Here is a 20,802-nt window from a genome sequence, read left to right as displayed (position 1 = left end):
ATAACTTTGTTTATAAAGCACTTAGTTATCTTTTGAAAGAAATATCTGTTCTTTGTTCTAAATTGATAACCCAGAGATAAATAAATAGTAGAAAGAGATGCCTTTCAAGCATAGTGGTAACACTAATCATAAAATTCTGTGGTTCTCGTAGGAAGATCACTCACACGTTTCCCAAGCAACTACTGCAATTCGGAAGAATCCTGTGAAATACAGCACTGTTACCCTCACCTCATAGAAGCACAGAAGGATTGAGTGACTGTTCCAAGTAGACCTTAGAGTAAAGGCTCACAGTAAGAAATCAAATAAAAATTAAGAACCCAGACGGTTGCTTTAATCACTGGGAACCCTTACTCCAGCTGGAGATAGGGTCCTTCTCAGAGGATTCATACACAGACACAGGAAATACTGAGTTTCACAGCCCAGCACATACTAGAATCTCTTGAGTCATCTCATTCAAATGAGTCTGTACCCACCTACATGAGCTGAAGCTCAAATCTGAAGTGGGTACTTTGGCTCTGCAAACTTCTGGATAGCTGTCTTTCTTAGCTAACAGCTTGGCACAGAACTTCTGTGTTTATCAGGGAGTTTATTTTCACCTGGGCTGTACCCAGCTTCTTCTAATTTCTAGGCATTACTTGGACTGGCCAGAAAAAAAACATGCTACTCTAACATTATGACCCCACAAAAAAACAGTGGACCCTGTGGTCTAAAACATTCCTGTTTCTGCTAGTAGAGTGCTAGATATAGGTAAACTGCAAGGTTTACACTAATAATTCTTTGCATCTGCAAGATGGACAGTTTGCTTGAAGAAACCTGTGGCTCAAAAGCATTTATCTCCTATGCTTGCACATGTTTTGCTTTGCCTAGATATTAATAGATAAGTAGATTTTCTACACAGTAAGGGCACATGCAGAGAAATATATAATCAATAATTCACTGATGAAGCATAAATATTTTTAAATACAAACATTAAAGGGAGAGGAGGAGGATGTAATATTATGTCCTGAACATTTTATAGTGTATTGGAAAGACACGATGTATCTTTACATTTCTTACAGAACAAAGAAATGCATTAAGTTGCTGGTCAACTCTTTTAAGGTGTTTAAACTCATGGCTCATGACTGTTACGTAAAACTTCAATGGAGCCTTACTAACAACAAGGGTATAGTGTATTTGAAAATACGGTACACAACTTGGAAACTTACTCTGAATTTCTCTGAGGTGTTGAACTTTGCCATCAGCAAGAAGTATTTTTAGAAAAGAGACCGTGAATTTTCAGGCAACAGAGACTTCATCAAGGTGGGTCTCTAATTTTTCCACTACAGCAGAACATTAAATAGCGAGAATACTTTATTTGTAAGTATAATTTATCTTTTGATTCCGTGAAGGAGAATTCATAAGGCTAAATCATGTCAGAGAAGTATGAAACAGAGCTGTTGGCCAGAAAATTCTCTGCAAAAAAGGGCACCATTCCCCAAGGTGAGCTGAGAGCTGTACTCTGGAAAGGTGCTTTGGACAGTAGTCTCACCCCCTTTGTGCAGGCACAAACTACAGTTGTCTCTGCTGTAAGTGTTCGCAAAGTCAATAGGAGCTTTTTTGTTGATTTGACGAGGCTTTGGAGCAGACCCCATATGCTGCTGAAAGCTGTATAGATCCTACTAGCACAGAGATCATCTCCTCTCCATATTGATGTTTATGAGCTCTTACCCAGCTGGCTGTCTCTCACACTGTGCTTTTGGGATGAAATAAGAGCCACGCTAGAATATCTTCCTCAGCCTTTTTGTAACAAATCTTGGGCAAGATTTAGCCTTTAAAACAGTCATCCCATAGTAGGGTAAAGTGTCATTAAGCTTGTCTGTCAGTAGGCTACAGAAAGCCTCCTATTTTTGCTAGTCAAATAATAGGAAGAGATTTCTTAGGGTTGTTTTTTGTTTCTTTCTTTCTTTCTTTCTTTCCTTTTTTTTTTTTTTTTTTTTTTTTTGATAAAGTTCTATGAAATTGATTTTTTAGAAAAGGAAGTTATTGGTGTAGCACTAATTACCTTTCAAACTGTGAACTGTAGTAATTTATGTTTTAAGCTAAACGCACAGACTTTTTTTGTGTTTTACTTTACATAAAGGTCAGTCTGGGCCCAATCCTGCTTTCCTTGGCCCTCATTCCCGGGTCTTTTGCACCAATGTAAATCAGGAGTAGTTCCACTGCAGCTGAGCCAGGAACCCAGCCAGCCGTAAGGTGGGACAGCGCCCCGCGCCCTCCAAGGGCCTGGATCGTGCGGTCAGCCTGAAAGCAACACAGCTAGCTGGCGTAAAAAACAAAACGTGTAAGGAAGACAAAAGGGTTTTCATCTCATGGAATGTTCCCCTAGATGCCAAAGGGACTGCTGTCTAAGCAAGGTTCAGAGAGCGAGCCCACCCTGCTGCTGTGTGCTACTGGGAGGGAAAATACGGCAGAACGCATTGCTGCATTTTATAATAGGGACCTAATTTCTCTCCCACATTATGCAAATGAAGTCATGTTTACTGAATGCTATGGGAGTTCCAGTTATTTCACTGAAAAAATGAAGACTGTTCAGGGTTACTGGGGAGCTGAGGGAGGGCAGGAGGGGTTGTTTGCTTTTTTCCCCTCAGAGAAAAAGTAATTTAAGTGAAATGTGCAAGGCAGTGTTTAATTGCTTCCTGCCTCGTTTGTACATAGCAATTTGGCTGTTTATTGGTTGTCTTTGTTCAGATTTTTATTGTAACTTGTTGCTATATATGCGACCAAGCGTATGTTAAAGTTTAAACTTCGGTATATAATAATGCACAATTTTATGTGCTTTAAAACTTTGTAAATATATAGAGGAACAATGTATGCTGCGCTAACTGTGATCTTGGGACTTGACACAACAATATTTTCATGCATATGTACCTACAAATGGTTTGAAAATAGCAAAATATATATTGAGGATGGCAATGAGCCAAGAGTAAATGAGTGCCGTATGACTCATGCTTCTTTAATAATTCCTGAAAGAGGCATGTATAGTACATAAAATAGACAATAAAAATAATTTTCAAGACTACAAATATTTTTTATAACTTCAGATATTAAATACTATTTTAGAAAAAAAAAGATTGGTTGGTAAAAGAAGTCTTAGATTTATTCAAGTGAATCATTGTCATAAAAATGTTCTTAACAGAATTTTTTGTTTGATCTACTATCATAGAAACCTGGCTCTTTTAAACTTCAGAAGACCTGAAGTGCTCTTGTATTCTTACCGCTCCTACGATCTTCTGAAATCATGTCCTTCAAGTCTGCTCCCTCAATAACCAAAAAAGATGCTATCCTGTGCATTCACACCACCCTACCCGCCGTGAGAGCTCGTGTCCCTTTTGCAATAGGTTCCATGTGCCCATCATCAGTATCCACGTATGTCAGCTTTACAGTCAGTGGAGATCCCACTGCAGTTTGTGTTCTTCTCTCAATTCTTTTATTTTTATTGGAAAGGGAATTTTTCTAAGGCCAATCTTTCAAATACAGTCTCCAAATTTTAATTTTGGTCTGTATAGTCAGAGATCTACCAGACAGGGGCATGGTTTCCACAGTCTGTATATGAGAGTAGTCTCCCAGCAAAAACAACAACATTGAAAATCATTTTGCATAAATGTGCAAGCCTTAACACAGGCGTGATATCTGGGCAGTCAGATCTGTAGTGGCACCTTTCCCATTGGTGCGTTACACCTGCAGAAATTGCTGCCATACAAGCACACGTCTGTGCATCAGAGCAGTGTCAGCACAGCCACCCCATGGCTGCACGCCGGGCACATCTACAATGACAGCCAGGCAGAATCCGCTGTGCATTCCTTGTGTGAATCTGTGCTTTCAGACCACGTTGTAAACACGCTGCGTTGAGAGCATATATAATCTGGTTGTAGTCGAGAAACACCCCAGATATTACCTACTGAAGGAATTACCTTATAAAGAGAAACACACTCTTCTGTTATTATTCTGTTTTTCACATATCCTTATATGAGGGAAAGAAAAGCACCACAAAATTTCTCATTGAGGATAAATCTGGGTTCGTGTATTTAAGCAGGAGAAATAAGAACAAGCCTGTTTCGAATGCTGAAGGGAAATTGGAGGGATTCTGCTTTGGTAACAGTGTACCTTGTTTCAAACACGCACAGGTTGCTGAATGTATTTAGCTGCCATTCTGCCCGAGCCTCCTGACGCCTCATGCACTCTCTCCCTTCTGTACAGATAATGGCAGAATTGGAATAAGTGACATGGCCAAGGTCACAGAGAGCTTGTGACAGAGCAGGGACACCATGTTCTGCCTAGCATCCACATCATCAGTGCACAGGTACACATGGGAATGTAAGTGCGGGCGGATGTTTGCATTTCAGCCATGGCATGCCGAGTCAGTGCATCCAACTGGAATATCTGTGGGTACTTTCACACGTGGAAAATATTTTAACCAAAACGCAGCCAAAGTGGAGTTAAATAAGGGAGCAAAGTAACTCTTACAATGTTGGTCACTTCTGCTTCCTTGATTTTTAATTTCAAAACATTGTTACCACATTTGCTAAGTTAGGGAAGAACAACCAACACACAGGTGTTCAGTCACCTGCAGTAACACTGAGAAATTAAACAGGAGAAACAGCACAAGGCAAAGAAGGATTTCTTGTGTGCATGTACTCACTTTGATGCACTCTGCATGTACCACACATTTTTCAGGCCTGGTTGTTGACATGTTTTCCTTGCCCAGAGCTGAGTTGTTCTTTACATGAGATACGTAGGTGAACAGCTAATTCCTACAGAGCTTTGTAACAAGTTTGCCATGGGTTCCTGAAGGACAGTGCTGTTTTATAACTGCCTCTGCATTATACACTGCTTTACTGAAATGCTTATAAGCCGACTGGAAAGAAGGCAGCAAACTCTTGCAGGCATGTTTTTCACTTGTTCTTCTGACAACAAAAGATCACCATCTTGTTCCATTCCAGTGTATTAACTTATATGAACTGCCATCTCTCTGAACAAACTATTAATGTATTTTTAAATTCTGCCTTTAAATAAATATTTGGGGTTTGATTTGTGTTTGTTTGTTTGTTTGTTTAGCAAATACACAAAAAAACCTTTATAAATAACCTTCTCCAATCTCTTTCCCTAACTGCTGTTTTCAAACTCTCCTTTCAAACCAAATATCCTCGTTTCAAAAAGAGTTGCTTAAAATACTTATTTTGTCTTAGTTTCTATTTTATTGATAAGTATTAGTTAATTAGCTCTATTTAATCAGCAGGACTTTTGCTTCTTATCTGTGCAAATACATGTAATTATTGTGATTTTCAAGTCTGTTTTTATTATAGCAAACGTGCAGGACAAAAATCAAGTTGAATTCTCCCCTCTGCTACTCACCTGCTGCTACTTACAGGGAAAAAAGCACTGAACCGAACAGCAACTTTTGAGCTTTATAAACTAATATTAAAGTACATTTAAAGACAAGACAGCCTTTTTCTACCAGTAAATGTTAACGCTTTCTCTTGGAAATATCCAAATAAAATCTTTGAATTTGGTGAGGTGGGCATTCTTGTGACTGAAACAATGTGATATTTCCAACATGATTTATTTCAGCCAAATTTGACTTCTAAAAACAAACAAACAAACAACAAAAAAAGGCAATGCCAAAATGGTGTTTGGCAGTGCTGTCTGTAATCACGTCATGAAAATACGAGAGCACAACATCTCCAGTGTGGATGCCTTCATTAACAGACCCGCAATAGGACGGCCTGAATCCCATCTGTCAGACATGCTGACTTCTGCCACTGCTGCTGCTTCACGGGCGCCTGGAGCACTCCTGACTTCAGTGCCTGCATCAGTCAGTCACACACGTACGGCTGTGGCTCTGCTTCCCCTCAGCTGCGACCATTGCTGGTGATTTTGCCACTTACATGGAGGCTCTTCACGAGAACCTGCATGGCCTTTACCTTTTCCCATACTGCTCTAAAAATGCTTGAGAAATGAAAATGTTGCCTTTTTGCTTGCCACTTTTTTCCCTCTGAAGTGGTGACAGAAAGGAGCTAAACCAGGACCTGGGCTCGAATAGTTGAATATGTATTCTCGTGGCAATGCAGGCTTTGAACCCAGCCCCAGATCCAGGCTGTTTCCACCTTTCTGCGGGGCACTCGCTCCTTCCCTGCCGTGTGCCCTGTGGGCTCGCTCTCATCCCCCCTCTCTCTCGGCTCCATCCTGATCCCTCTCTTCCTCCGCTCTGAGTCACAAGAGCAACAGCCCTGCCTGCTTCGACCCAGTCAGTGCCTCAGCTGTTCGGGTAAAGCCCACGCTCCCGCGGGACTCACGTTTGAGTACAACCCCAGGATTGTCAGGGCTCTGGCTGGCAGTGCTGCCGAGGGGACAGTCTAAGGCTCTATTTTAATCTTCTGGAGCCCAGCCAAGCACTGGAACGGAGCTGCCAGCACGAGGGGGGCCCTCCTGCTCACTGCGCCTGACCTCCCATCAGGAGAGGTGCTGCTGTGTTCCTTCTCAAACTACTAGGGCCCTTTCATTGCGCTGACCTCCCATCACGAGTGCTACCAAGGATCCAGTTTTGACTACTGGGGCTCAACCCTGGCTCCGCTCCAGCCCACGAGCCGCACGCTGCTCGTCTCCAGACGTACGAGCACCACAGGGTTCTGCTGCTGGACCTGCACGACTCTCAGCTGTGACATGTCATTTTATTTGGGTGGAAGCGTGCGACGAGCACTCCTGTATGGGTTTGGTCCCAGCCTGAATGCACAGCGCTGGCGTCAGCTCGACAAGCGCTACGCGCTCGGGGCTTTGCGCCCACGGGCAGTAATAAGGCAAAGATGGCACTGCGGTGTGCTGGGCGTGGAGGAGGTCCGAGTACACCTCACCCTGCCCTGGCTGCTCGGCGCCGCACAGCGCTCTGCAGTCAAGCCCGCTCTGCCGCTCAGGCAGCACGCAGCGGCACCTCGCGTCGAGAGCGGCCTCAGAGAGGCTGACACGTGCAGCGCGCGCAACCAACGGCAGCACTGCGCGCGTGCACGGCTCGGCAGCGCGTGCCCGCAGCTTCGCTTCCCGCCGTTTCGCTTCCCGCCTCTTCGCTTCCCGCCTCTGAGCCTCGCGCGCGCAACATGGCCGCCCTCTGGAGTCACGCCGCGCCCCCTGCCGGGCACCGTGAGGTGATGGCGGGGCCGGGCCGTGCCCGAGACGCCCCGCGGTTGCCTTTAGGCACCGATGTGCCCCACGGGCTTCACAAGATTACTGACGCGAGTGTCCGTAAGCGAGTGCGACGGACGGAACCCGGAGGTGCTTTCCCAGCCCCGGGGCCCTCAGCTGCGGTGTCCCAGAGGGCCGCGCTGTGTGGGGCCGCACCGCAGGAGCTCGGCTGTGCGTCGCTGCCTCCCAGGTAAGCGCTGCGGAACGGCGGTGGCTGTGAGGTGCGGCGGGCCGCACGCACCGTGCCGGCACCCCGGCCTTCCTGGGAGAAGGGATGCGGGTTTCCCAATACAAAGAGGTTGAAAAACGCCACTTTGCAGCCCCACGAGCTCCAGGCGGCGTGCGATGCGGGCACGAGGCTCCGCAGCAGCGCCTGGCCTGCAGTGCCCGCACAGCCCGCCGGTGGGACGGCTGTGTGCTGGTGGCTGTGTGCTGATGGGACGGCTGTGTTTGAGGGATTGCATCACCGTGGGCTTCTGAGCGGCTCCGATCTCAAGATGCATATTTTAAATCTCCCCTGCTGTTGCCGATAATTTGTTCCATATTTACCGTGTTACTTAGTATTTGCAAATGGGTTGGGCTTTTTTAGAATGTAAATGTTAATTAAATTACGGAGCTGTGGGCACGGCAGGTCGGACTCACGGCTGACCCTTCGTGCTGCTGCAGTCTGTGCCCTCAGCATTCGGTGCTGTTGACTTCCCTCCACATCCAGCCGTTGCACCTGAAAAAAGCCGGTGCTCTCTTTGCTGTGTGAACTCAGACAGAACTGGTGCTGCGCTGTGTTTCGTGCCGCCATTGACTCCTGGAGGCTTTCAAAGGATGGGGCTATGAAACTGCATTGTTTGTTAAAATGTAAATAGCTGATATGTAGAATGTGCTGTTCTGGACTTAATCAAAGAGCACAGTCCTTATGATATCCGTGTCTGTGAGGAGAGGATTGGGTAAGAGTTTAGGTAAAATAAAGTAAGATAAAAGGTTTAATACCACGGGCTTTTAAAACCACATTTACTCAGCAGGAGTCTGAACGGTAATATTGTTCCTTAAGTAAATCTTAGCAAACTTGCACTATATCAGAAAAAGGAGCGTTTCAGAAGAAAGCTGTCTCAAGCACACATCTCCTGTGTTCTGTGGCACTTTCATCCAGTGTCCAGTATTGTATTTTTAAAATCAACTGGAGAAAGCAATAGTAGAACTAGAATAGACTGTCCTTTATGCACTCGATGATAACTTTCACTTTGGAGCGAGTATGAAACCAATGCATTTCATGCTCATGGGCCTGCTAATGAGCAAGCTGGTGAGAGCTCCATTGTTTTTATGGCAGATAGATTTATTATTTTACTTTCAACATATTATATATTATTTGTTAAATCCGTTTACAAAAAATCAGTTGAACCAATGCTGAGAAAAAATATTTTCCTTTTGGCAACTAATTTTAAAAACAAACTGAGGCTTCACTTCAGCGTCCACTGAAGCCACAAAAGTAGAGACAGGTCAGCTGTCTCGAGCGTCAGATCCCTGATTGCTGTCCACGTTGGCAGTAAGTTTTCAGCTTAACAATCTCATTTGAAGTAGCAAATTCTGCCCGTGGAAGATTCTTTTTGTACTGGGGCAGTTTTTAAATTTAAAAGTACTTTTTGAATGCTTTTTCACACTGGATGATACTGTGTAGGTGTTTCTACTTCAGTATGAAATCTGTGGGAAAAGAACCAGTTGTCCCCATTCCCTTGTAAGTTCACCACATCTGCATTTGGTATGTTCAGCATAGGTTGTTCTAGTCTTGATGACGTAACAGGTGTCTCCTCTGCTTTAATGCATTTAGAAAGTATTTCAGCAGACACTGTTACGTGGTCTTAATAGCCTGCATGTTGGCAGCCACTGAAACGAGGCATAATTCACCCTTAATAGTTATGGAGTCCACAAATTCTGCCACGTGATGCTCAACAGTTTACTACCAACATTGTATTTTCTGGACTTTCATAACACATAGTAACTGCCCTTTTGAGATAAAAATCAACAGCTGTGGGAAGACTGGTGCAGCTGGGCTGTGTGTGTTCTGTCATTTCTGTCCCAGTCTCAGTCTGCTGAGTTCTGCTGGAAAAGGCTGTGTGACCTCACCACCCCACGCTCACCTGCTGTGCCTGGAGCAAACCTCCATCCCTGGTGCTGTGCACTGCAGCCAGCAACCAGGGGACACCTGTGGGAAGGATGTGAGAAAGCTATCGGCAGTCTGAGTGATCTTGACTTAAATGGTGCAGCTTGAGCAAATACACAGCTCCGGCTCTGTCTGTACTCTCTTCCTGGTGAGAAGGCACAGGCTGAAAGTGCAAATAAGCAGAGTTTGATGATACTTTGGTGTGAAATGATGGGGGACAGGCAAAAACACTTAGAGGAGCTCTAAGGCTACAGAATAAACGGAACCTCATGTTTGGAAATGAAGTTGAGACAGCACATCACTTTCTGAAAGAAGTGAAGGGCGCTGGAATTTGGATGGCCCCGGTAAGAGCAGTGCACAGATAAGAGCTCTTCTGGGATTGCGTTTGGCAGGGCCAGATGTTGGCAGAACTCAGCTGGCGTCGAGTGCTTTAAAAATCCCACCCTGGCCCTTTTAGTTCTCTGGGAGTGCATTGCCCCAGGCTGCGTGACTTCACACAGCAGCACACTTTTAAGCACTTCCATGCTGGTTTGCAGTATTGTTTGGTGCTCTCCTCACATGCTCTTCCTTTTTCATCTGTAGGAAGGTTCATAAATTATCAGTTCGTGTTTGTTTTGCTTAGGTGATTTCTTTAAACATTCATAGACTTAGGCATTTAGTCAGTGTCTTTGTCTCTTTAAAGACATTTGCTCTTGTATACTCTCACTATTAGCCTTTGGCTAATGGTATGGCACTACTTGCCATAAGGACTGCCTGCTTGCTACGCTTGCTGGCCACGTAGGTGCCTCTTCTTCCCCATTTCAGGTTCTCCTACAGAACTTTGTTGGCCACAGTGAACAGTTAAGTAGCTAAATGCCTATTCAACGAGTGCCTTGCCAAGTTAGCAGTGCAGGCATATTTTTGTAAAGAAATATGCAGCTCGACTTGTGGTGGCCATTGAGAAGCTGAGCTGCAAAAACATCAACACCACAAGGACACAATATTTTTCTCCTGATTACAACACGCTCATTTATTTTGGAATTCTTATGCCAGCTGAGGACTACAGGGCAGTGACAGTACAAGAGTTGTCCAGATGCCAAGGAAAAGAGAGAGCTGTATATGTACTCCTGTTCTGAAATGGTGGAGGGAAGGGAGAAAGGCTGTGTGAGGATTTGAAAGAATACATTTCCATAAACGTTTTCAAGGGATCCCACAGACTGCTCCTGCAGCAGATACCTGCCGTGCTTGGAAGCTGTGTGTGAGATCTGACTGATGCTGAATTCTCAACTAGTGTTCACTTGAAGAGAATGCAGAGATCTGCAGGTTCAGAACAACTGTTCTTTTTTTTTTTTTCCCCTTTCTTTTAAAATTAAGAGAAGTGCTTACATTTCAAATGAGCTGTGAAAGCCATCGCAGAAGGTTCTTGTGGGAGCAGTCCACAGCTGGGGAGACAGTAGTTCTACTGCCCCACTGGGTTGTTTGGGAGCAATGCAAAGAATAAACAAACAGCTGGAGGCTTGGCTTTGTTTCATGTGGAAAACGCAAATCATGCCTTTCTGTGGTACATGTAAGACAGTGAGTGGTTTTGCCCCTTAATATATGATCCTCTCTGTTTGAAGGCCTCTCTATCATTCAGTGTCCTTTGAAGCCTTTCAATTCCCTGGCAGCTCTCAGCAGTGACTTTTTGAAAGAGACTGCGTCCATCGGAACGCACAGCATCAGGCGTGGGCTGGGCAGGCTGCAGGACCTCACCACAGCACCTTTATCTGCAAAACACTTGAGCCAAGCACAGGTGTGCTGCAGCAGTCCAGCACAGCATGTCTTCTGTTGTGCTCCCTCTTGGTTTTAGATCAGACTGTGCACTTTTGTAGGGGCAGGGACTGCCTTTTTTCTTATGCATTGGTACAATACCAAACATGGCTGCTCCATGTCTGAGCTCTGAGATACGACAACAAATCTTTGAGAGGATATATATGCTATCTTAATGGCATCATCATGGGTGTGATGTCACTGTTGTGGTTGGAGAAGAAAGACATAGATGGTCTACAGACAAAATTACTGAGTATCCCCTGATTGTGGGTGTGCTTATCCAAGCCACCTAAGAGCTGATATTTCATATCAGTACTTTATATGTTCAAAGCACAGTTCCAGCTGGCTTGAATTGCAGCTGTTCTGAACGCACTCCCTGCTATGAACAGAGACTCAACTGAGGCTGCATAGCTTAAGCATTGTAGAAAATGAGGCATATCCATCAAGTGGCCACCTGTGAAAAGCTTTCAGTGCTGTGCATGCTGCCACACTGGGATTCTTTGGCAGAACACGGGGAGAGAATTTGTTTTGCTGGAATGATGTTCAGTTCCTGCACTGCTTTGCTCAGAGTCTCCCTTTGCACTGTACCACTGTCAGGTGCGTGAGCAGCAAGCTCTGGGGCACAAAGCAAGTCCACCCAGTCACAAAGACATCCACAGCCTTGGCTCAGGTGTGAGAGCAGTCCTGGGAGTGTTTCTCAGACACTAAGGGACCTGGTACAGCGTGATTTATTGCCACGGGTGTGTTTGTTCCATGCTCTCACATAGGCCCTTCAGGCTCTCTGCTCTGCATAGCGCTCTCTGCCCTGCTCAGGGGGCTGCACAGGAACCGCTCCCCAGTGCTGGTGTGGAGGAACAGCAGCAATTCAGATGCAAAGTAGGAAATTCTACCAACGGTTACGTTAAATTTAGAAAGCTGCTTCTAAACTAATTTTTGTCTGTGTGGTGTTTCCTTTCTGTGAGGATTACTTTGAGTACTTGTGCAGAGAGTAATCAGTATTCCTCCCTGCACAACTGTTCCCTGTAGCTGCATTCTTAGTCCTTTGCACTCACCACCAGTCAGCAGGTCCACTGCCAGCAGCAGCACGTCTGCCACTGCCTTCTGTGTGGCTGGGATCAGCCCTTCTCACTGACAGATAACTCCACTGCAATGAAATCAGGAGATGCCGTGAGGCTCTGCAGCCTCTCTGCCAGTATTTCACTGTGATAAAAGACATGAATTGTCCTAAGTGAGGACTGCTCAGTTTTGCTGTTTTCTGACCTTGTGGTGGCCAGTTCTGTACTCTGTGTGCCTGTGTGCTTTCATCTGCCTTTTCCCTCTTTTTTATCTCTGTTGTCCACTGAGATGGTCCAGAATGTGGGGCCTGAAGTGCCTTCAGCACATACACAATGCCTGCTGCAAAGCAATCCTGCTTACAGGGCACCAGTGTTCACCGATATCTTTAGCTGAGAAAGCAAAGTGAGCGACTGAAAGAAGCTGAACTCAACAACAGTCACTGAGCACGTGTCAAGTGCACATATCACAACGCAGAAAATGAGCACCAGTTTGTATGAAATCTGTTGGATTGCCTTTCTGCAGTCTGTGATAAATCTCCATATGAAATCACAGCTATCCTTGCGTACCCCTCCACATGTTCACACAAGGTTTCGAGAGCAGCCTTTCAACAAGGAGCTGCTATTTTCCTGTGTTCTTAGTCCATAATACAAGCTGTTACCTCCTTTTACAAATGTTTGTTTGCCCACTGAATGAGCCAATCAGACCAAAGTCAGCTTCCATTATGAGCACTGTCTGGCAGTGTTCTGGGTTCTACCTAGGATCTCAGAACCGTGAATTCAGTTTTGGGGCCTGAGCAAGCACACACAGTTGCATCTAGCTCCTGCTGGTACGTGACTGTGCCAAGGTGGTGATGTGGTGACAGGGACCTGGACAGAAGCTGCTCCCTGAGCTGTTCCCCAGGGCACTGGCAGCGCTCAGCAGCAGTGCTGCTGCTCTGGGCATCCGCTGCCTTCGGGTGTGCATTCTTAGCAACTGAACATACATGGGCACGAGGGAATTGAGGCCTGCCTGCTCTTTGCCACTGTCTTTTGGGAGGCTCTGCTGCCCACTAAAGTCCATGTGGACTTTTTCTGTCCCTTCACGGGCTTCTGGAATGAAGCCCTCTCCAGTGTCAGGATCTGAGCTGCGGGATCTGGCTTTTACCTTGAGGATCTGTGCACTGAGTGCCTCCTGTCTTGTCTGCGTAGCTGCTGAACTAATCAACAGACACTTGGCTCATTACATTTATCCTCCCAAGCTGAGGGATCACGCACCAGTGGCATTGAAAAGGCTGAATGATTTGCCCTGGTTCATGCTTTTGAATAAAATTGACAGCTATGAGATGGAAATGTTCAGCTCTTTTTTTTTTTTTTTTTTTAATTTGCTGAAGGAAAGATTTATCAGACAGAGGTGACATCTTTGACCCAGTTTTGTCCTGCCGGGGTTTCTCTGAACACCTCCACGAGCTGCAGAGGGAGAGGAGTTGTCCCAGCACCAGTGTGTTCAGGTATCTCTTTCTCTTCCTGCCACAGCCACACTACCCTTCTGGCTCTGGGATGCTCACTGGCTCTGTGCTGGCAGCCGGGCCTGGGGCAGCCGGGCACCCCAAGGTGCTGCATCCCCGTGCAGAGAGCTGGAGGGACAGGGAGCCCTGGGGAGCTGGGGGCTGGCCGGGGGCTGTGTGCCTCGCAGGGTGCCGGCGGCCCGCGGGCCTGGGGGCAGGGCGGCTGTCTATTTTTAGTGAGGGTTTTATAGAGTGGATCCCTGCGGTCTGGCTCCACACTGAAATATTGTCCTAGTCTCAATGACATAAACACAGGGCCAGCCTGTGATCCTGGCGCCAGCTTCAGCTTAGGGAATGTGAATGAAAGTACCAGTGGGGTCCAGGCAAGAAGGAGAAGAAAAAAAATCCCGACTGTAATTACAAATAAATCCCAAACCCTTTCGCTCTCATGGCTCACTTAGTACAGCAAATAGCCTCTGATTCTCTACAAATAAGACCCAGCTTAGTTACTGACAGATCTACCAAGAGGCAGTTAATGGAATAATGACTAAGGGAAGCTTAGGGTAATTTACAAACGGTCCCGGTGTTGGAGGGCGATCGCCCCCACCTCACCCCCACCCTGCTCCTGCAGCCCTGAGCTGCTGGGCAGGACCAAAGCCTCGGCACACAAGGGCTGCAGAAAGGCTGTGTATTTATTTGCTTATTTAAGAGATCTAACATGGGAGGATGACAGGCAAACACCAGTATCAGGAGCTGAATTGTGCCCCTGGAGTGAGAGACTGAGGTGACAGTCTGCAGAGCAGAGTTATTCTTGCCTTCTGTTCTGATGAGAAAAGTGAGGAAATCTTAAGTGAGAGTGGGGTAGAAAGCCAGCTCTGCCATGAGACTCTACTAAAGCAGCAGTGTGGCTTGTTGTGTCACAAAGGTAGGTCTCTTTGAATCACTTGTGCAAACTGATACCTAATATTTGAGGTTAAGTGCTCAGTGTACTTAAAAAGTTGTGCTGAAGCTGACCTTCATGTTCAGAGTATGGGGAACTCTTGTGAATCTCCTACTGTGGTCATGGCAATTATGGTTTTTGTTTGGTTTTGATCTTATTCTGAATAAAAACACAATAGTATTCCAAAAACTCTTTATTCTATCAAGAATGGGAACAACAGGAACGCTGTTCCTGCATGGGAAGCAATTGCACATGTGCACACACTCATGCAGATGTGTGCAGAGAACGAATCCAAATAATGGTTAAAGGATACTCCTTTGTGTCTGGCATCTTACTGATGTGTTTATTATGAAAACAAGTACTTTAAAAGTTGATGTGACTTGAGAAGGCATGCTGAACAGCAAGGTCTTCCATTCAGTGCCATTATTTCAGTCTTGCTTGAAAGAAAATGATCTTAAGACCATGGTATAGGTGTGAAAATCTGGCTGATTGTTAGTCCTGGGATGGGTGCTTTCTTCATATGGTCCCACCTTAGACTTTACAAGTGTCTGTGCTAGAAGGAGGAAAGTATTAGTCACTTGTGAATGTTTTTGAATGAAAAGAAAGCAAAACTCCTAACTGATGGTTTCTGAAGGAAGTTGACTGTATGTAAGAGATGCTTTGCTCTGAGCTGAGCACAAGTGATTTGTGACCCCTCTTTCTTTGCTGCAGACGTGTTTGTCTCATGTTCCTACTGCAGCCTGTGTCAGTTCTCCTTTAGAGATGGTGGTGCTGTGGGATGTTGCACTATGCCCAAAAATGGCTCTAAAAGTTTTAACTCTATCCTGTAATTGATGTGTTGTGTAAACTGCAATAAAGGAAGGATATTAAAAAGGATGGTGGGGGACACATATTTAATGAGGATGAGTAAACACACCCAAGATGTAACTGTAGATATAAGAAAAATAAAAGCAGCTGGGGGGCTTCTGAGACATTGTTTGTCTTGAAAGTGATGAGAAGAGGCACCATCAAAAGACTTGTTTTACTACAGTCATGCTTCATTATGGGGAAGGAGAGCATGGGGAAGGGGAGGGGTGGGGGTTCCCTACGTGACCAGGTTGCCAGAAGAGAGAACCTAACTCGTTTGCATGGCCTAATTAATCCCTGAACCCAGTCAAAGCCCGAGTCAGAGGGAGAGAGCAAATGTCAAATCTGTGTCTGGGAAGCCTAGATTCATTACTTGACTTGCCTGGGTCCCTTTGCCCTCACAAGCAAAGACTTGAAACTCCCAAGCCAAATGAACATGTCCCAGAGGTTCATGCTGAACATTGGCAGGTTTGGAATATGTCTCTTTTGTGTCTGTTTCTGATTCTGAATTAATCAGATAACCCCATGTGTATGTCTGTCTCGTCATTTGGGAGAGAAAATGGAAAGCTTTCTGTTTGCCACTGAAGGTACAAGTTTCTTTGAAAATGACTCAGTTCAATATTGAGCTTTTCACAGCCAACCCTGTCACTGTGCATTTGGATTTCATGTCATTTTGTGGTGGCTGTGAAGATAATGTTATGCACACGACTCTGGCTGATCATGCTGATCTTTTTGAAGAGATCAGATTCCCTAAAGGGAAAAAGCGTAAGATGCAGGAAAGGAGTGATAAATACAGATGCTGAGGAAAAACACACAGTTTATTCTTTTTCAAGTTATTAAATCTCCTTCATCCTTGCAGATCTTCCAACCAGAGAAGATTTAAAGAATAGCTAATAGCGCAGAAATTCCCAGTTGGACCTTCCCCTCTTGCCTTTACTCTGGAGGCAGGGCTGTAGTCAGAAGTTGTTTTGTGTTAGGTTAAAGCATGCTCTTTAATTACTCTGTAGCCAAAATATTTCTTGTGATCACAAATGCAGCCATCTAGATTTGGCTGGGGGCTGCTTCCCCTGATAGCTCAGTGATCCGCTCCCCTGAGCAGACTTTGGAACATTTTGCCCCAGTATCTGAGGCAGCATTTACTGAGTGCAAGGGACTGTGGGCTAAGGACATCGTTGACAGAAGTACTTTTAAATTAAGTTTAATCTTCCTTCATTCATAACCAAGAGGCTAAATATGATGTAATCGGATTTATTTTTTCCTCTTCACCCCCACTGGAGCCAGGAAAATGAAGTAGTTGAGAGAAAAGGGGTTGTCATTTTCAGTCAAGCAGCCATTCATCACGGAGCATTAGACAATTAGCAATAAAACATTCCAAGGGCTCCATTGGTGCTAAAAGGGTGAGAGGGTCTTTCTAAATATCAGAGGTGGGAAATGTTATGTGTCGGGGTTGTTCGGTAGCTGGCATCAATGAATCACTCACACATGCAGGTCTCCACTGGGGGGTTGCTGTATTTCTTGTTTTGTTGAATCTCTGTCACTCAGTTGTCTGTGGTGTTCTATAAAGAAGTGAATAGGAAAAAATTGGTTTATCTCAGTAGATGTTTATCTTAATAAGCTGGCAAAAAAAAAAAAAAAAAAAAAAAGAGGATAAATACATTCCTGCTTGTCATGTGTGTATATATGTAATATATGCTGCTACAGGGAGTTTGTTTGGATAAACAGTGTTGCCTGTGTGGAAAATGAAATCCCCTTCAGGAGCCATTGCTTATAAATATAAGTGTCATTTTTTAACATAAAAAATGTCCCGGTTTCTGTTTCATCTTTGCCAGTTCTCCCACTGGCCTCTCTGTAATGAATTGGTCTGCAAACTGCGAGGCACTCTGCCTGCTCTGCTCTCTTTTCTTGACTGCAGAGATGTTAATATTTGGCACAGAAAGCAGGATGGTTAGGTGGGGCGGGGGGGAGGTGGGGAGGGTATTAGAAAAGCTCTGGCTTTCCTCTGTCGCAGACCTTTTGCAGCAATGAATAAATAAGTAAATAAAATGTTTAATTCCTGCAAGCGGGGTTGCAGCCAAGAAAACTGTTCTGAGAGATTCAGATTTATGGCACAAAACACTGCTGAGAGAAAAAGCAAGAGACAGAGACAGTGGAGTTCCACCTCCCATGATATATAGAGCCAAGGGGAGGTATAAATACCCGCCACTTCCCGGACCCTCTTTTAAAAAAAAGACAAACACCCAGGATCCTGTCTCTGGCTGGCTTGCAGCAAGGCGCCCTCATAAAAGCTAAGATAAACAGTTTATCAGCAGATGAATGCACAAGCCCTGTTCTAAAGACAAGAGTCTATAGCATAGGAAAAATGCAGGAGCGAGAGGAGAGCGGGCTGAGAATCAGGGAGGTGCAGTATTTGAAGAGCAAGAACGACGTGAAGGGAGAGAAATAGAGCAGTTCTTTAAGGACCTTGCAAGACTTTCTTCTCTTCTTTGGCAGTCTTTGCTCTCTTTTTTTAAGGATATGTTTGGCAAGTGTCAAGTCTGCTCTTTCCATATAGCTGTACTTATTGTGGACTAAAACCTTAATTTTTATTGGGGAGGGGGTGTCTTTTTTCTTTTTTCTTCTTTTTATTGCTTTAACACATCAGTCATCCTAGGATTTACTCCACCATAAAACATTCATCCCAGAGCTTAGTTTCAAAATACATTATTTATATATCATTTGTCACTGCAGATGCAGCTTCTTGGCCAAATGCATCCATCCGTTTCCATTCTCTTGGGATTTCAAGGCAGAACTTTGCTCTCTCAAAAAATTGTTTACCTTCCAAAGTATGTGATTCATAACTGTTTTCTTTCAGAGTAGCTGATCACCTACTAACATTGTGTAGTCCATTAAAACACTCTTCATTCTGTGTTTGAATTTGGAAAGGGAAATGGATGAGGTACCATGAGATGCAGCACTGTTTCTGAGATCTGGCTGGAGCTTCCCAAACCATGCCAGCCTAAAGGACGTTGTTTGCAAGCTGTGGAACATTTAAGTCCACCTGCAGTGCCTGGAGTCCCGGGTGAGCTCACACGTGGCCTATGAGAGCTAGAAGGTCAACTGGGAAGTTTGCCATGGGGCATATGAGAACTATGTAAAATGTGCATCTGCTTTAGAAATCTTTTAGGGATTCACAGTTTAAAAGAAAACAAGTTGAAAATGAATTCTAGAGTTTCTTACAGAATGTATAGGATTGTGATCAAGGAACAGGGAGTTGGTCCAGGAGCTAACTAGGAGATAAGACTGCACCTGAAGTGACTTCGGTTCACTTTTCTGCTCTTTCAGTCAGAAATTTCCTCTGTAATTTTAGCAAGACTTTGGACTTTTTCCTCTGTATTGATACAGGTTTACTCTAATTGTGCTTTGCAGTATCGGTGTGAAAGAGCAAGGACCAGCATTCCTGCTGTTTAGATAGGAAAGCACAAAACTCTGAAACGTATTGCATGAAGCCTGATGGGCACAGGACTTCTCTGGTTGTGCTGTCGGTTTTGCTTCATTTAACAAACAGTCATTGTCTAATCTGCAGGCACATTCTTGAAAATAAGAAGCAAGAGGCAATGAGTTCCTGACCTACATTAAAATAATCTGTAAGGGAAACAAGAACAGTTGTGAGGAAGCCTCCTCTGCTAAGGAGGACACAGCTTCACTGAGCACACCTGGCACGGTTTCTCCTCTCCCAGCTTTGGGTGCTTTATTCCTTTCTGTGAGATTCACTCTGCTGTAGAGGTGGCTCAGCCCCTGCACTGCATTCAGCACGAAGGCCCTGAGCCCTGGGGTGGCTCAGCAAACACGGTCAGTTTCTCTGGGCAGATTTAACAGGAAGCAAATCGCTCTGGAATTCTCTCTGTGAATCCTTTTGGGCTGCGATCAGATCCTTAACATAATGTGTTTTCAGAGCTGTGCCTCCAGAGTCCCAGCAGGGCAGCTGCATGCTTCTTCTCTCCTCATCAGCGCTGTGACCCTGCAGGAGCAGCATCTCCAGCAAGCCCACATTGGCTTCCTTGTGCCTTGAAAGTTGTATTTGCTTTGTCTACTGAAAAAACACATTTTTACTACTGTCAGCACTCCAGAACCAATAAATTTGAGGCAAAGGGAGTTGTTTCCTCCTCTGCACCAGGCACCATTGCCAGTAGAGTGACCAGCTCGGTCCTGCCTGAGCTGCTGGCCTCTGTCCCTATCCCAGGCAGGGCTGGCATCATGCACCAGCTCTGGATCAGGCCCTTTACCTCTGGGTTTCATTTATTGCTGTTTTCAGCAAACCCTGAACTAAACCAATTTGATGGGGATCCAAATCTCTTTTCCCTCTGACCCAGAGGCTTCTGGCAGAGCTGTTACTGGCAGCTCTCCCCATCCTGCTATCAGCCATTCCACCGAGAAATTCTTGGGCCGTGAGTGACTTCTGTCACTTCTGCTTTCCTCGAGCTCGTGCGGCCTCGCCAGCAGCGCGGTGCTCCTTGCAGACACCTGGCCTGGCGCAGGCACAGCACGGAGCAACCCGCTCTTCCTGCAGCCCCACAGCTGCAGTGCGGCACGGGAGGGTCAGGGCTCCCCGTGGTTTTGAGTGTAGAACCTGAAGCACACAGCTGGCATGAACAGGCAGGACACAGGCTTCGTAGGCTTTATTTTTAGACTCTGAGACTGGTCGTTAAAAAAACTGTTTTCAAGTACCAACAGAGTAAAACTGAATTTGTTATGAAAGCAGAAATACAGGATGTCAGGAAGTAACTTCAGAATTTTTGCTTTCCCTTCAAAGGAGTTATTTTAACCTGTTGTTGTTTTTGTGTCTTTGTGTTTAAACAAGGTGGCTTGAAAGCAAATTCAGAAATATTTGCAGTGACTTACAGGTTGCTTTCCCTGTCTGCTCCTTGGCAGCATTGCGGTACACAATGAGGAGGAACTGGCCCACACCAGTGGCCACTTTCCCAGCAGTTTCATTGGGGAAAAATCTGATCTAACCTAATATTTGACTGCTTTCATAAAAATCCTTTACAAAGAAGTATGGCAACGAAGACTCCCTGAAAAGAAGGAGAAGGGAGGTTGGGATCCAAGGAGGAGCGGTTTCGCTCTTCCTCATCCACTTAATACCGCACATTTCTAACTGTAGAACTCACAGCCTGAATGCAATCCCTCCCAAAAGAGCTCCACAGCGAAACGAGGCCGGCTTCAGGTGGGAAGGCAGTGAGGGCGGAGAGCACAGCACCTAGTTCACTGTCAGCCTCCTTTTCTGGCACATGGCTTGGGTCAGTTTTCCACCTTCTTCATGTCATTGTGTTGAGTTCAGCCTAGGGA

At 45.2% G+C, this 20,802-nt stretch overlaps 2 protein-coding genes across 8 annotated transcripts in view; both read left to right on the top strand.

Moving 5' to 3' along the window:
• The window catches only part of ANKFN1 (ankyrin repeat and fibronectin type III domain containing 1), a 114,154-nt gene extending 112,233 nt beyond the window's left edge, over positions 1-1,921 (top strand). Inside the window, exon 23 of one of the 2 annotated variants that reach the window (XM_090121774.1) lies at positions 152-1,921. In XM_090121774.1, the coding sequence (XP_089977900.1) occupies positions 152-252 (101 nt within the window). In that variant the 3' untranslated portion in view covers positions 253-1,921. The remainder of the gene's footprint in view (positions 1-151) is intronic. The other variant, XM_090121775.1, reaches the window with a different exon arrangement.
• A 5,214-nt stretch (positions 1,922-7,135) lies between these two features.
• LOC116232419 (uncharacterized) overlaps positions 7,136-20,802 on the top strand; it is a 29,210-nt gene continuing 15,543 nt past the window's right edge. Inside the window, exons 1-3 of one of the 6 annotated variants that reach the window (XM_090121977.1) lie at positions 7,136-7,402; positions 13,578-13,694; positions 19,409-19,491. In XM_090121977.1, coding sequence (XP_089978103.1) covers positions 7,179-7,402; positions 13,578-13,694; positions 19,409-19,472 — 405 coding nt within the window. In that variant the 5' untranslated portion in view covers positions 7,136-7,178 and the 3' untranslated portion in view covers positions 19,473-19,491. The other 5 variants (XM_090121980.1, XM_090121978.1, XR_016459093.1 and 2 more) reach the window with 5 other exon arrangements.

Source organism: Phasianus colchicus, chromosome 20 (assembly GCF_987193195.1).
Source record: "Phasianus colchicus chromosome 20, bPhaCol1.hap1.1, whole genome shotgun sequence".
NCBI classification, from domain to species: domain Eukaryota; kingdom Metazoa; phylum Chordata; class Aves; order Galliformes; family Phasianidae; genus Phasianus; species Phasianus colchicus.
The sequence above is the reverse complement of the archived record's forward strand: the minus strand, read 5'-3'. Positions and strand labels throughout refer to the sequence as shown.